Genomic DNA, 15,882 nt, shown 5'->3' with positions numbered 1-15,882 from the left:
ACATATATTCCAGATATGTTCGGAAGATTCCGAAAAAATGTTCAACATTACATTGTAGTATAAAATGTGTCTTATTAAAGACCTAAAGTCAGAAAAGAACAGTGTTTGATATAAACGAAATGGACTGTGTTGTTGTTTCAAAAATAACTTTTTTTATTGAAAAAATAAAAATTTTGTAACAAACGAATTTTTTTGGTGATAAAAGTTTAAAATTTTCGAAGCAATTCAAAAAAACTCTAACAAAAGAAAAACGTTTTCGGTACACGTTTTTCAAACGTTTCTTTTCTTTGCGTGTAGGCTCACTTAGACTATTCAGTCCATTGTGATAACACAGTGGTGAATCACATTTAGTGACACACGTAAAAAGTGGCTTAAAAGTATCACTGCTTTAAAAAAGTGGCAACTTCGTTACTAAAGTGGTACAACGGTAACACTGATCTCACAAAAAAGACATACGAAAAGAATCCCGAATATGTGCAAAAAAGAGCGAAATTAGCGTAAAGATTAAAAATTGCGTGCGATTAGCAAGGAAAGAGAAAATAATTGAGAAGAATTCGAAATGATACACACAAAAAAATTTCACGTAAAATTTTCCAATTAAAATTTTAATTGAGTTTTACAAAATATTCAGTTAAAAATTTAATTGATTCAACAAATTTTTTAATTGAAACAAAAATCAATCACAAAAATAATAGTATCAATTAATTTTTTAATTGGATCAATTAACTTTTTAATTGACCTTCAATTAATTTTTTAATTGATACTATCATTTCCGTGATTGAAGACATTTCAATTAAAAATTAATTGGATCAATTAATTTCGTGATTGAATCAGAAAATTTTTTTTTGTGTGTAGGATGTGCTTAGCAAAGTAAACTGACATGGTGAACTGATGCAAATTAGTTCTGCACGTTCATTTCGGTGACCAGTTCAAATGAACTACCACGCACGAAAATTTAACTAAATTTTATTCCACATTTTGAGATTTCCACAAAGCGTTGTTAAAATCAGGAAAATTTAATGCCCTGTTGTACTTTTTAACAGCAGTTCACGAAATTACATCCTCTCGTAGAAGAAAAAATGAACTAAAAGTAAAGAAGAAAATCATTGGCGCCAAATCATGACCATTTTAACAATACAGTAGTTCATTCTTACTATTTTTGGGAATCGTACGAAAATGTTCATTTGTTTTAGTTCATATTGAACTTATGTGTACGGTCATTGAACTTTATACTCACGCTTAGTTCATAAAATTTTTGAGACATACTTAAAAAAAGTAAGATTCCATTAAGCTGTGGAAAATTTCGATAAAAATAATAAAATTGAACTACAAGCAAATATTTTTTTTCCAATAAAAATAAGTTAAATTTAGCGTTAGTTTAACTAAGGAAATTTTTTTCTGTGTAGTTCGTTCGCGATTCTGACAGCATTTTAAAAATCTGCACTCTATACAGAAATCACCATTAGTAACCCCCTATTACTGGTACAATATATGTTTGAATAAATCAAATTTCTAGTTTTGTCCTAATAAAATTGAACTACAAGCAAATAATTTTTTTCCAATAAAAATAAGTTAAATTTAGCGTTAGTTTAACTCTATACCGAAATCACCATTAGTAACCCCCTATTACTGGTACAACATAAGTTTGAATAAATCAAATTTCTAGTTTTGTCCTAATAAAATTGAACTACAAGCAAATATTTTTTTTCCAATAAAAATAAGTTAAATTTAGCGTTAGTTTAACTAAGGAAATTTTTTTCTGTGTAGTTCGTTCGCGATTCTGGTAGCATTTTAAAAATCTGCACTCTATACAGAAATCGCCATTAGTAACCCCCTATTACTGGTACAATATATGTTTGAATAAATCAAATTTCTAGTTTTGTCCTGCATACACCTGTGACATTTGGTCTTTTCATCAAACTATACCGAACAAGTCCCCCTTGCAATACTCACTATCTAGGTCTCCACAATTTGAATCGTAATCGGTTGTCTCTGGCGAATAACGATAGTTTTGTCTATTCGCAGCATTCATTTGATTATGATTGATGCCATCGATTTGTTGATCGATTTGTTCGCAACTACTGCGACTGGCCGAATCCAAAAAGAAATCAAAATCCCTCATCAATGGGCTGCCAGTGAAGTGGCGTCGTGAATTGTGCTGGCGTGTGCTGTTGTTGTTGCTGTTATTGTGGCGATTGTTCAACAATGAGAAATTGTGATTATTTTCTTGATGTTCTTGCTGTTGTTGTTCCTGCAGATGATGGTCATAGTGATGGCCTTCGTCATGTCCAACAATACCGTCATTGTCCAGATCGATGTCATCATCGTCATCTTCGTTATATGGACGATAGGTAAATTGTGTGGGCGATTGTAGATGATTGCGGAAACTGGAGTGATGATTTAGGCCACGATGATTACTTTGCGTATGTTGCTGTTGATGATGCAATTGTTGTTGCATCTGTTGCTGATGTTGTCCATGTAGTTGCTGTTGCTGTTGATGGTGTTGTGGCGTTTCCCCATCATCATCACCACCATCATTATTATCGATGTCCTCGTCATTGTCACCGTCCAATTGTATTTCATCTTCATCGTCATCCTGTTCCACATCACCATCGCCTTCATCCTCTTCAATGTCACCACGAGTCAGATTACTGTGAAACTCGTATTGGATGTCCTGTGAAAATTAGAAAATAAAGATTGTATTCGCTATTAAGTGGAGGGGAAAAAATCGAACAAGGTATTGCAAAACAAACAATGGATTGGTGTACTTCCATTTTGGAAAAAAATGTTCAGGAAACTCCCCTAAAAACGAATGAAGGAAGGATAGTAATATATATATATGTAGGGTTTGTTTATGGATAGTATAAAATTGTTTTAGTCTATATTTATTTTCTACATATGGTTCGATGTGTGTACTCAAAAAAGTGTAGGGTTTTGGCAAAGACTCGATTTCTTTAAACCAAAAAAAAAAAACAATATTACATTTAGGTTGTGTAAAATCGAAATTAGGATGAAGATCTCATTTGATGAGTTTTCCATTTTTTATGGGATATATGGAAAAAGCTATTGACGAGCAGATGATTTTGGCTTTGATTCCGAGTCAAGGAAGCGGAGTATTGAAGTAAGGACACATTTAAGACACAATTTTTTCTTTCAATTTCTCTTTAAATTTCTTTCAATTCTTTTAAATTTAAATTTTGAGTACTTGATTCTTTCTTCTTCAGCTTCTTACTCCATGTGCTCTCAAAGTCCTTTAAATACGTATCAGCGTAAAGCTAGATCTTCTGGGAAATCTGAATGGAGCGAATAAAGATTGCAAATTTGATAAACGTTTATTGTTGCACCGAAACGCGTCATTGACTCAAAGTTAAAATATTTAAACATCTTGTATTTGAGGAAACCAAAAAGTTGAACACCCAAATAAATGCGAAACCAACTGGAAAAAACTGAAGGATAATTTTAGGAACTCATAACTAAACTATATTGTAAACACCGACATGATAAAAATAACAAAATATTTTTGGATAAAATCTAGAAAATTTATTAGACAAAAGTAATTCTTCGCTACAATATAAGAGTTTATTTTGAAGAATAAAATTGTAAAAATGTCCTTGGCGCTATACGACGTTCAAGATGGAATAAAATTTAAAAACGGAATGATAAAATTTAAAAATGTAGGCATTTCTTAACTACTTTGAGTAAAATTCAATTTCGGTCAAGTGTATCTATTTAAGTTCAAAAGGCGAAAAATAAAACCAAATTTCTTGTAGTATGAAAAGCCAACTGCAATTTGAAACGGAATTAAAACTATATATATTATGTACACTCAAAAAAAAAAAAATGGAACACACCAGGATAAAAGTATGGATTAATTCTACAAATTTTTAACTAAGCGGTTTTACACGCACAGAAAAGCCATGTTTGGACATGGTTGCCGCATCCATTTAATTCTTATCTAGAGCATGTAATTGCCGCGAAAACCATGTATTTTGTATTTGTAAAAATAGTTTTCGAGCGGAGAAAAATGTATGGTGGCAATAAGCATTTGAATGGTTCTGAAATACCGCAAACATGTTCTATCATTTAAATGATAGAATTTGAGACCATTAAATGGTCGGGAAAATCATGTACCTGACCATTCAATTTTTTACTTTTTTACATGGAAAAAAGTATTTTTATAGGTTACGTATAGACATGTCTAAAACCATTACATGGCCATAAAGACCATTTACATTTTTTTCGTGACCATTTAATTTTTTAACTTTTTTGCAGCGAAAAGAATTTTATAAAAACATTGATCAGGTACACACGATTTTCATTTTGCGCGTCAGTCGTGTGTTGATTGTTTCTTGGAATGGGTGGAGAATACGGATTTACTGTGTTTTGTGTTAATTTATTTATTCAGAAGTGGCACGTGGTTTTATGTGAACACAAAAAAGGAAAGTGTAATTGAAAAAAATGTACCTGTTTTTTGTTCTGCATTTTGATATATGGTATAATTTATTTTTATTTGCAGTTAAAGATGTCTGCGTTTGTACATTTGATGGGCACGATGCAAATATGGAATTAATTATTTACTGTTGAAATTAAAATAAAATAGGGTGTGTAAAAATATATGTTGTTTGCTTGAACGGCATTATAAATTCAAATAAACAATAAATTAGTTTATAAATCAAAAACAATGGAAGATGAAGATGGGAAAATGGCGACAGAGGGTATCAAACCATTGACGGCGTTCGATGCAAACGTGTCGTTTATGATTTTTTGTTCCACAAATTAAACTAAGATTAAAAAGAAATTTATATCAGGGAATGACGTAGAACAATCGGTCAAAAGTTTCTCATTATTATTTACACAAAATTTAACATCATTTGTGAGTTTTTAACAAAAAATATTGCAAATTAAAAATGAACGAACGTGTATGTATCGAACACCGTAAATGCAACGTTTGGTATGACGTCGCCCATTTTCCAATCTTCCTTTTCTATTGTTTTTGGTTTATAAATAAATAAAAACAAACAAATAAAGTTAATTTTGTGTTTTCTTTTCTCAAGTGGCGTCCTTTTTTTGACGATGAAAAAAGTTTTTTCATAAAGATCAAAACATTTTAGGTTGTGACCATGTTCTTTTAACTAGGAGAAAAACATTTTTAATGAATACCATAACATTTTAAATCGTTGCCATTGTCTTTTCATTCAAACAAAATTCTTTTTATCAATATAATAACATTTTAGATGAGGACAATTATATTTTTTTTAGAACCATGTTCACTGAGCCAACATGGCTGCAGGTTAAAATGTTACATGGTCGCCGCAAAAATAGCTGCTATCATATTATTTTGCTCTTCGAATATGATTGTGGCAATCATGTTTCTTCTCTGCGTGTAGAAACGCCGATATAACTCAAATAAGTAAATATGACCATGTTTGTGATAAAATTTTCAAATTTTAATAAACTCTGCACTATTTAAACTCAATGAAACTTTCTTATATTGTAGAAATTCTCCGTGATTCGTTCTAAAAAATGTGTATCTTTACATGAAAGAAACTTCGCAATAATAATTCTGAAAAATTCTTCAAAATTAATGAAATAATTTTTAAATTTTTCAACTTTTGGATCTTGATGAAAGTCGCTTTCAAAAATAGCAGATGTTTTTCAATACTTTATTTTAAAGACGTTTTTACTTGAAATTTAGAAGAATTTCTACTTGTTGTCTAGTATGAATTTGAAAATTTAAGTTATCGTTCACCCAGAAAAAAGTGAACTCCCATGTTAAAAAATTTTAACTAAAATGTTTTACTAACTGCAACAAATAAGTTCACCATTTTTGTCAAATTGAAAAAAAAAAAAATATTAGAAATAGTAAATTTTTTTATGTTGTTTATAAAAACTCCATATTTTGAAAAAATAGTAGTTAAAAATTGCTAAAATGTTCTAGGCGCTATATGAAGTTCAAGACGGACACAATTAAAGTAAAAATTAAATTTAAAATTCTGCCATTTTAGGAAAATATGAACTATTTACAAATGTAGTAAAATGGTACTTCAGTTGTATAAAACTTTGATTCTCAGTTTTAGTGTATGTCATTAAATTGAGCAAAAAATAAGAAAAACTTCTCATATTTGGTAAAATTGAACTAAAATCAACTGAATTTCATGAACTGAAATAAAGTTAAATCGACTATAAAAAATTTCGTTGACTTTTTTTCTGAGGATGATAGCACATGAAGAAAAAAGCTGAAAAACAAGTAAATTAAAATTAGATTTCTAGACTCTAGTACGCAAAACTCAAATTTAGAAGCAAATTGTGTTTTAAAGATATCCTTACATCAATTCTTCGAATCTTTGGCTCGGAATCAATACCAAAATCATTAGTGTAAAGTTAAAAAACTTTGGAATTGAAAATGTTTTTTTTTATTGCTAGTAGGTTTTCTTTTTTATGAAATTGCTTCTTTAAAATAAGAATTAATATCAAAATCGAAATCAAACTCAACATCTTTTAATGAAGGCCAAAATATAATCCAAGCCAACTTTTATTTGAGTGTATCGTCATCAAACTGTAGAAATAAAAAATAACAGGCCTAAGATATGTAGCTGTCGTCATAGATATAAACGAAAGACTTTCCATTTGAGAGAATCTAACCACATTTCCGTTCTCTTTCTCTCTGTCTCTCGTGTTTTTGATTACTTCTATTGTTTGGTCTATGGCCTTTGTTTGTGTGTGTGTGTGTGGGAGGATAAAATTCTAGTTCATTGTTTTCGAACAACTTACGATACTATCGACATCACTGCTATTCTCTATGATGGGCTTGTCATCGTTCGAGGGGCACTTGAAAAACTCTTCGAGCACCTTGCGCGTTTCCGAGAACTCATAAAGGTAATCAAAGGTTGATGACTTGCTGGGTATAGTCAAGGGATTGCTGCTGACAATACCCGTTGGTATTATGGACGAAGGTGTCGTTGGGGCTGCTGTTGCTGTTGTGGCTGTGATAACGCCCCCATTAGACATCGTCATAGCCGCTGATGGGGAGGCAATATTATTTAAGGATGTCATTGTCGTCATGACCAAAGTATTTGGCGGCGCTGTTGTTGCATTGCTCGATGGTGTACTGCATGAGCTGGGACTTACTGTCATGGATGTACTGGCGGTTGGTGGTGGAGCTGCAGCGTTGGCTGATGCTGACATCGAGCCAGTCTCAATATCCAATGAGGATGGCAGTGGTGGTGAGGGTGAGGTTGTGGCCCGACTATCACACATGCCTCCACCAATTCCCGTGTGAAGTCCTCCTGTCACTGTTATATGGCTAATGGCATCTGGCGTAGCCAGGTCAGATATTGTACCAATTTCTGATACATCATTGCTGGTATCTTCGGCATTGTTGTCTCTTGTTGGTGACTGGTGTTGTTGTTGGTGTTGAGGCAACGATTGGGAATTCAATTGTTGATGATGTTGTTGCTGTTGCTGCTGCTGTTGTTGTTGGTGATGAAGCTGCTGCTGTTGCTGTTGTTGACTTTTGCCATTGTAATTTAGCAACATAATCGGTGGTGTTGTCTCACGTTGTGGGGATATGATACGCTGTGCCAGAACATTCCAAGAGAACACCGAAGACATGAATTGCAAGAAATTGGAAGAGAAAGAACAGCAACGGAAATAATATTTATTTTTAATCTTATCCCAGTGTCAACATAGAGAAAAACGTATTTGGTTTTATTTTTTTGCCTCTGTCATGTTTGTCCTTTGGCTGCCTTGGCTCATCTTGGCCACCAAGGATTTGTGGTTTGCGTCTGATTTACTTACCTGTGGAAAACCTGGTCTGGCCGCATAGTGTTGTTTGGGTGAATTGGTTGCCACATTGTTTGCGGATGCTGATGCCGTTGTGTTTACTGTCACCGAGGATCCACTCGCCGTTGTGGAGGTGGCAGAAATGACATTATGATGATTGGTTTTATTTGTAACATTCGTTTGTGTTTTACTACTGTTTGCCCGGTGATGATGGTGATCCTCATCGTTATTGCTATTGCCCATTTGTCCAATACGTCTGGGGGAGCCTTCATATTCTGTGGAAGATTAAAAAGAAGCCACGAGAAGTGAACACAAACTGTCGAAATGAAAGTGTAGCAATACTATCGAAGTTCTATGGTGTTGGAGTGTTTGCAGACTAGTGATTTTAAATAGGGATAAGCCGGGAGTCATATACGAAATTTAGCAAAAAAAACTTTGTTAATTTTCGTTTGGTTTTTCTTTGGTTGTGAATATTTTGAAAATTGATTTTTAAATCAAATATTCTTACATATGTGTCAGTGTATTTCAGGGATTATTTGTGGAGGGACCATATTTTGCGATGGCTAGGAAGGTGGCTGTATATATAGAGAGTTTCGTTATAGTCAAAGCACACAAAAAACATGTGGTTTTGGTTTGGCTATCAAAAACAGGAGAATCAACGCATCTGATTTGATTCGACATATTTGTTATGTATGTGTTTTAATGGACGTAATATTACCTAGTAGGACTGGTGGTTTGAATATTTAAGAAGTTGGGCCACAAAAGTCGGAAATATATTTTTTTCAAAACGAATATAAATTTTTGGAAAATTTCGATAAATCGACTAGTAGACTTTCTGACAAAACCGATTGATCAATATTAACTAATGGAGTGAAATATATAAAAATCGAATTTTAATTAAAAGGGAACTTTGATGAAGATCTTTTTTTAATGCTGAGAAACCGGAAGGTAAAAAGTCAACTTTTTCCAAATTTTAAAAATTTTAAAACTCGAAGATTTATAATTATCAAAAATCGGACAAACAATATAGTAAAAATCGAATAGACGAAAGTATATTTTCCAAAATTTTGAAGGTATCAAAAATTCCTGTTTTCCAATTATAGGGAATGAAAAAGCAGATTTACTTTATAAGGAAGGCGCAAGAGGCATGAATAATATCACCATGGACGTTTTTTTTGTATATTTAAAGAATCAATTGAAAATATGATGATTTACGGAAGGGCCGTTGGGCTTCTGCGGGCTGCGAGCAAACAAAACTGATACGGGACAAAAATAATAGTAGAAACACTGGAATGCTAATGGTGATGCACATAGAGGTAAGGCCTATAATAGGAAACATAACAGGACACAATACAATATTAATGACTACCTTTGCAAAAGTCAAACGTAGACTTTTCCAAAATTTAACAAGTGAGTAAAGTAGAAAGTCAGGTGGGGCCGGCTATATCATACCCTTAACCACTCCTACTGTATTAGTAAACATAAGCATTTGTGGGGTATCATTGGTATAGGTTTTGGAGAACATAAAGGGGGGTACATGTTTATGGGTGTCTTGTCACAATCTGAGCAGAAATGTCTAATATTATGAGATGTAGTTTATTTTGCTCCAAAAGAGTTAGTATGCCACTAATATTGAGTCCATTATTAAAAAAGAGGAAATCGGTCAATTAGTTGTGGGTAATAAATCCAAATTTCTGCAAATAGGGCAATAGATTTATGTAAGAGCTACATGTAAGTCTAAATACGATCAGCTAGTACATCAAAATTTGAAATTTGAATAACATAGGTTAATAAATAAGAGTATTATGGCCAAATATGACAAAATCGAGCGATGCATATATATATGGGACCTATATCTAAGTCTGAACCAATTTGTATAATATTTTGCAGGTATGATTGATACCACAGAAGATCACTTTGTGTAAAATTTGAGTACGATCAGTTAATAAATGAGGCCCCTATGGTCAAAAATAAGGTTATTAGGGGCAAATTTTTCAAAATCGGGCGATACATATATATGGGAGCTATATCTAAATTTGAACCGATTTAGATGAAATTTTGCACATACAGTTAGTGCTATAGAATATTACATTCAGCCAACCTTGGTTACGATCGGTTGATAAATAAGGGTTTTACGGCCAAATTTGGCAAAATCGGGCGATACATATATATGGGAACTATATCTAAATCTGAACCGATTTCGATTATTTTTGGCACATATTGTCAGTACCATAAAAGATTAGAGTATGCCAAGTTTGAGTAAGATCGCTTAACAAATAAGGTATTTATGACCAAATTGGGGAAAATCGGGCGATACATATATATGGGAGCTATATCTAAATCTGAACCGATTTCGATGAAATTTTGCAAACTTAAAGGGTGATGAAAAAGTTTACTATGTGCAAAATTTGATGACGATCGGTTTGTAAAAAAGCGCAACGTGACTCCATTTGTCGAAATCGGGCGATACATATATATGGGAGCTATATCTAAATTTGATCCGATTTCTTCCAAATTCAATAGCGTTCGTCCTTGTGCCCAAAAAAACACCCTGTACCAAATTTCATCCAAATCGGTTAATAATTGCGACCGGAATCCTGTGAACAACAAATACATGGACAGACGGACGGACACCAAGCGCTAGATCGACTCAGGAGGTGATTCTGAGTCGATCGGTATATATTTTATGGGGTCTAAAATCAATATTTCTGGTAGGCACATTTTTTGGCCGATCAAACTTATTATACCCTGACCACTATGTGGTTTAGGGTATAAAAATGGTGACTTGGACTTAGAGAATTCTTTGGTTCCAGGAGCTTTGACGGATACGAAAAATGTAATATAATTCTTTAAAATTCAATAAGTGACATGATGTGCATAGATGGAGATGCATTTTTATCGGAGCACATAAAGTGTGCAAATAACCTCGAATTATATGTTTTCGCAAAATGTTTGCATAATATATTCACCCAGATCATAGCGCCCAGGTAATATTGATACTTCAAGTAAATATAATACTCCTTTCATGCGCATTTTATAGATTATATTGTATTCTTCTCGAGATATTGAATGAACACGTTTTTTGGATACAACACTAGAATATGTAAATTAACAATCTTATTGTCACAATTCCCTTGCTATGTGAATTTTTAGAATTTGTTTGCTATGTAGATGCAACTTTCAGTATACAATAGGCAAGTTTTTGATAGCAAATGGAGATGTCCAAAGACATATACTGCTTACTCTCATACATGGATAAGACTATCGGAAGATTTGATGAAAAAGAAAAAAACTTATTGGTTTCTTTAAAATTATGACCTCACCCACGTGCATTTTTTTTTAAGTGGGTGCATTTTTTTTTTTGATACAGAAGGGCTTTTTGAAGTAAAATGGGAAAAAGTGTTCTGCCTCGTGCGAAAATTGAACTAAATTGTATACCATTTTTTAGATTTCAATAGTGCGTTGTTTAAATAGAAACAATTTGAACATTTTTTTTGGATGTTTTACTACCGTTTCTGAAATTCTTCCTTCTCAAAATAGAAAAAATTAACTAAAAGTAAAGAAAACTAGTTAGGAAAGTCTAAAATCAGGCCGGGTCGACTATATTATACCCTTCGATACCACCTCAAATCTTTCAAATTTGTTAGGTGCCATATCTAAAGGATACTATTCCCATATACATATATCTAAATCTGAACAATTTATTACCAAATTTAGCATGCGTAGACAGAATGTTAATTCTACTCCCTGTGCAAAATTTTCAAGTAAAACTTTTGCCCCTCGAGTCATATGAGTGAGGGTTTCTGGGACCATATATGTGTATATCGGACAAAAAATATATACGGAAGCTATACCTAAATCTGAACCGATTTCTTCCAAGATCAATAGGGTTCTATTCTGACACAAACTTGTGTCAACTTTGAAGTCGATCGGGCTAAAACTTCGACCTAGGCATTGATCACAAAAATGTGTTGACAGATGGATGGACTGGCGGATAGTCGGACATGGCTAGGAGCCGGGCCTGAACATTATTGCCAAAGACACCATGTGTCTATCTCATCTTCTTCTGGGTATTGTAATTATATGCCCCACCTAATAATTCCTAATAATAATAGTGTGCCGCAGGGTATAAAACTCGGCCGAAGCCGATTATTTTCCTGAAATTTGTAATTCAAGAATTTTGGAGTGTTTTAATTCGATATTAGCATTTTTATTTAACAAAGGCATAAAACACCAATAAATAGTAATCTTATTATATTCTTTTAGAACTAAGTAGTTTGATATTATTAATGACAAACAAGGATTTTTTATTTATATTTTTGTTTTATTTGTATTGGGTGTTTTTACTGAGACAACTTCAATACTGGGACAATTCGGTATGAAATAAATAATTCAAAATGCTTCGGTTAGCTTATGTTAGGTTACGTTAGGTTAGGCGGCAGCCCGATGTATCCAGCTCACATAGACTATTCAGTCCATTGTGATACCAAATTGGTGAACTTCTCTCTTATCACTGAGTGCTGCCCGATTCCATATTAAACTCAATGACAAGGGACCTACTTTGTATAACCGAGTCCGAACGGCGTCCCAGCAAAAAAAGCGTCGACAAAAAAGTAATGAAAATGTTCTTTTTGGATCCGGAAGTGGTGCAAAATTGACGCAGAAGCGATGAATTTAACATGGGGTTGTCATAGGATGGAAGTCCTCCATTTCAACAGCCGGTGCACTGAATGTGCATCACTTCTTTAGGTGTGATCCGCATTCAATATTTTGGATGTAAATTGAAAAATTCTGTGATATTTTTTCAAATAAATAATTTTTATAATTTTTAATGGATCCTAACGCTTGTCAAAAACGCTTGACCTCAAATATTTTTAAAAATTCACAATTTTTTCAGATTGGATTTAGCATTTTTTTCGACAAAATTTAAATAATTATAAAAAAAGTTAAAATTACCCATTAAAAATATGAAAAAGCATGTTATAAAAAATTTAATGAAAAGGACTTCCTGCGTAGTTAAAATAAAGAACACCATTGGGAGTACATCTTCTGGAAGAGCTTTTACAGTTGTGCCTTTGGAAGAACTTCCAAATTTTTTTGCTGGGGTTCCACATTACAGTGGAAAAATGTTACCAACATTACTTAGGTGGGATAATCCACCGCTGAAAAACTTTTTGGTGTTAGGTCGAAGCAGGAATTGAACCTATACTATGAACGAAGTGAACGAAAACGTTCTTTTGCCTTTGGATTATCAATAATAAATTATTTTTTTTTTAGTTTTAGTAATAAAAAATAAGTTTTGGATTTTTGTATGCCACTACGGGTTGAATTTCGTTGAATAAAATTTTTCACACGCCGACCCATCCTATTTTGTCGTTTGGCAATTCTGCCACTATCATTATAATGATTTATAGGGCGATACACAAACAGTTTGTTTACTGTGAAGTGTTTGAGCTCATCAACAAAGGGCGGTTGTGAGTTTCCAAACAATTATAAAGCAGACATACTTTTACTCATGAACTCAATCAGAAATAACTTTGTTCCTATGTAAGTTCAGACGCAAATGCTTTTTGTGGCTTGTAAATAATGCAAGAAATTGTCCATACAATGAAAACACGCCTATTATTGGTATCTCCTAGAATGATTTTGTTTACGAGCGTGTGTAGATTTTAAGATGTAGAAATGATTCTATGAACTATACTGGCCATTAGACAATAGTCCGCAAATGATTTAAGTGAATATGACTTAGTGCATAAGTTGTGCAAATTTAGAACTACAAGTGATTGAGACAGTGCGATGTGGGGCATTGAAACGGGTGCTTCATCATCAGCATCTGAATAAAAGCAAATGGGATATGGTCACTACTTACCTATAATGCCATGACGTGATTCTACACTAATTCCATGATTTTTCTCTGAATACTTCTTGTGATCCTTAAAGGAGGACGACGATGATGACAATTCCACACTGTCGCACACATTGTTGCCGGAGACAAGATGTGGCGTTGTCTGTGGTACTTGAGAGTGAGACTGATGTTTATCGTCTTTCACATCGGTCACCAATAAATGGGATGATTTTTTCGGACCACTGCTCAACAATGGATTCGACGATGCAGTGCTACCCAGCACATTGGCCGTTGTATTGCTGGATGGTTCATGATGGTTTTTCACATCCGCTAATAATGAATTACGATGATTGTTAATTTGCGATGAATCGGTTGTAACACGTAAATCTAAAAAATAAGAGAAATGGTAGGAGAAAAAAAAAACAGATATCATGAATGAAATGGAAAACACTATGATGGTATATTGGCTTTTTTTCATTGTTATTTTTTTTTTTTTTTTAATAAAACAATGTTGGCTCAATTTTTTTTGTTTTCAATCTATCGGAGCTTAAGGGGAAGGGTTGGTAGAACATGAACATAAAAAATAAATTAAAATATGTACATATTGGTCATTGTATCGCCCTCTGAAATGAGTCCATATGGATAAAGGAGTGTCTATTCATCGACCTTTGGACCAAAGGTCTACCAATGTTATTGATTGGATTTCAGTTCATGGCCATTGATCATAATGAATGGGGCAGAATGATAATGGAATATGTATTCAACTCCCCTCCATTTGCTCTCCAGACTTATTCTCAGTATACACCAACAACAAACAATCATGACCTTACCTTATGGAAATCCCTTTCAATTCATTTGCATTTAATAACATTTTCCCAGAATACAACTTTGTGTTGTAGATGGCCATATTCTGTCACATTGCATCATGTGCAAGGTTGGCAGTGTATATGGATGGCAATAGGGTCGTTTTAAATTAGTATTGAATATTTCTTCTGCACATTGAAGGGTATTTCATTTGAGAGTAGATGAAATATCTGCAATACTACTTTATTGAAAATCTTCTGATAGCTAACATATATTCTGCATTATTCAACAATTCTATATAGCAGTGCTACATATGTATGAATAGCAAGATAACATAAGAAGAAATTTCAAATATTAATTGAAAATTTCAAGTTAAGTTGGAAGTCTCAACTCTAGGGGATTAAGACTTATGGAAGTTATAAAGTTATTCGTTATGGAACTAAAGCGTGATAGTGTTTTTTTATTTATTTGACTAGAAAATTACAAGTGACTATCGTTAGAGCCCTCCAGCATTTAAATCTGTAGAAATTGTTTGTTTCTCGTCAGTCGTTACGGCCATACTGGTAATGTTGCATCGCGTGTCAAAAAGTACGAAAAAATTCGGTAACAACGTCAGACAAGATCAGAAAAATGAATGTCAGTAGTGGTAGAAAACTTATTCGTAATCTTAACTATCTCGAGAACTGATGCTATACATACTGAAAAATGAGCTTGAACTACAGCCATTGAAGTTCCAGAGGGCGCAACAGCTTACAGATGCACAATAATGTTAGACTGGAATGATGTGGACGCTGGAACAGCCATGGTCGCTCCCCGCTCGTAATCATGGACCAAGGGGTCAAACTAAATGGCCAATATTATCGGGAAAATATCCAAAAGACAGTATTGAAGCCCTGGGCAGACAAACATTTCGGCCGCAGACCATGGACATTCCAACAGGACTCAGTACCATCGCACTCAACTGACGTCACCGAAGAATGGCATAAAACGGAGGTTCGTCGCTTAATTTCTGCCGAACAAGGCCCATCAAAATTTTCGCTTCTCAATCCGCTGAACATTTGTGTCTAGGACATTCTGAAGAGAAAGGTTGGCATTAAAAAATACCAAAGTCATCGATCATCTTAGGTTAGGTTAGGTTAGGTGGCAGCCCGATGTGTCAGGCTCACTTAGACTATTCAGTCCATTGTGATACCACATTGGTGAACTTCTCTCTTATCACTGAGTGCTGACCGATTCCATGTTAAGCACAATGACAAGGGACCTCCTTTTTATAGAGTCCGAACGACGTTCCACATTGCAGTGAAACTACTTAGAGAAACTTTGAAACCCTCAGAAATGTCACGAGCAGTGGGATAATCCACCTATGAAGGAATCGAACCCACGACCTTGTGTATGCAAGGCGGGCATACTAACCATTGCACCATGGTGGCTCCCATCTTAAGACAATACTT

The 15,882-nt window shown here is 33.9% G+C and overlaps 1 protein-coding gene across 5 annotated transcripts in view; it reads right to left on the bottom strand.

Moving 5' to 3' along the window:
• The window catches only part of X11Lbeta, a 60,564-nt gene that overhangs the window by 22,166 nt on the left and 22,516 nt on the right, over window positions 1-15,882 (bottom strand). For 4 of the 5 annotated variants that reach the window (XM_075299036.1, XM_075299037.1, XM_075299038.1 and 1 more), the window contains exons 2-5: window positions 13,652-14,014; window positions 7,798-8,057; window positions 6,772-7,575; window positions 1,954-2,674 (exon numbers count right to left, since the gene is read on the bottom strand). In XM_075299036.1, coding sequence (XP_075155151.1) covers window positions 1,954-2,674; window positions 6,772-7,575; window positions 7,798-8,057; window positions 13,652-14,014 — 2,148 coding nt within the window. The remainder of the gene's footprint in view (window positions 1-1,953; window positions 2,675-6,771; window positions 7,576-7,797; window positions 8,058-13,651; window positions 14,015-15,882) is intronic. The other variant, XM_075299040.1, reaches the window with a different exon arrangement.

Source organism: Haematobia irritans, chromosome 3 (genome assembly GCF_050003625.1).
Source record: "Haematobia irritans isolate KBUSLIRL chromosome 3, ASM5000362v1, whole genome shotgun sequence".
NCBI lineage: Eukaryota > Metazoa > Arthropoda > Insecta > Diptera > Muscidae > Haematobia > Haematobia irritans.
This window is presented reverse-complemented; position numbering and strand designations above follow the sequence as displayed.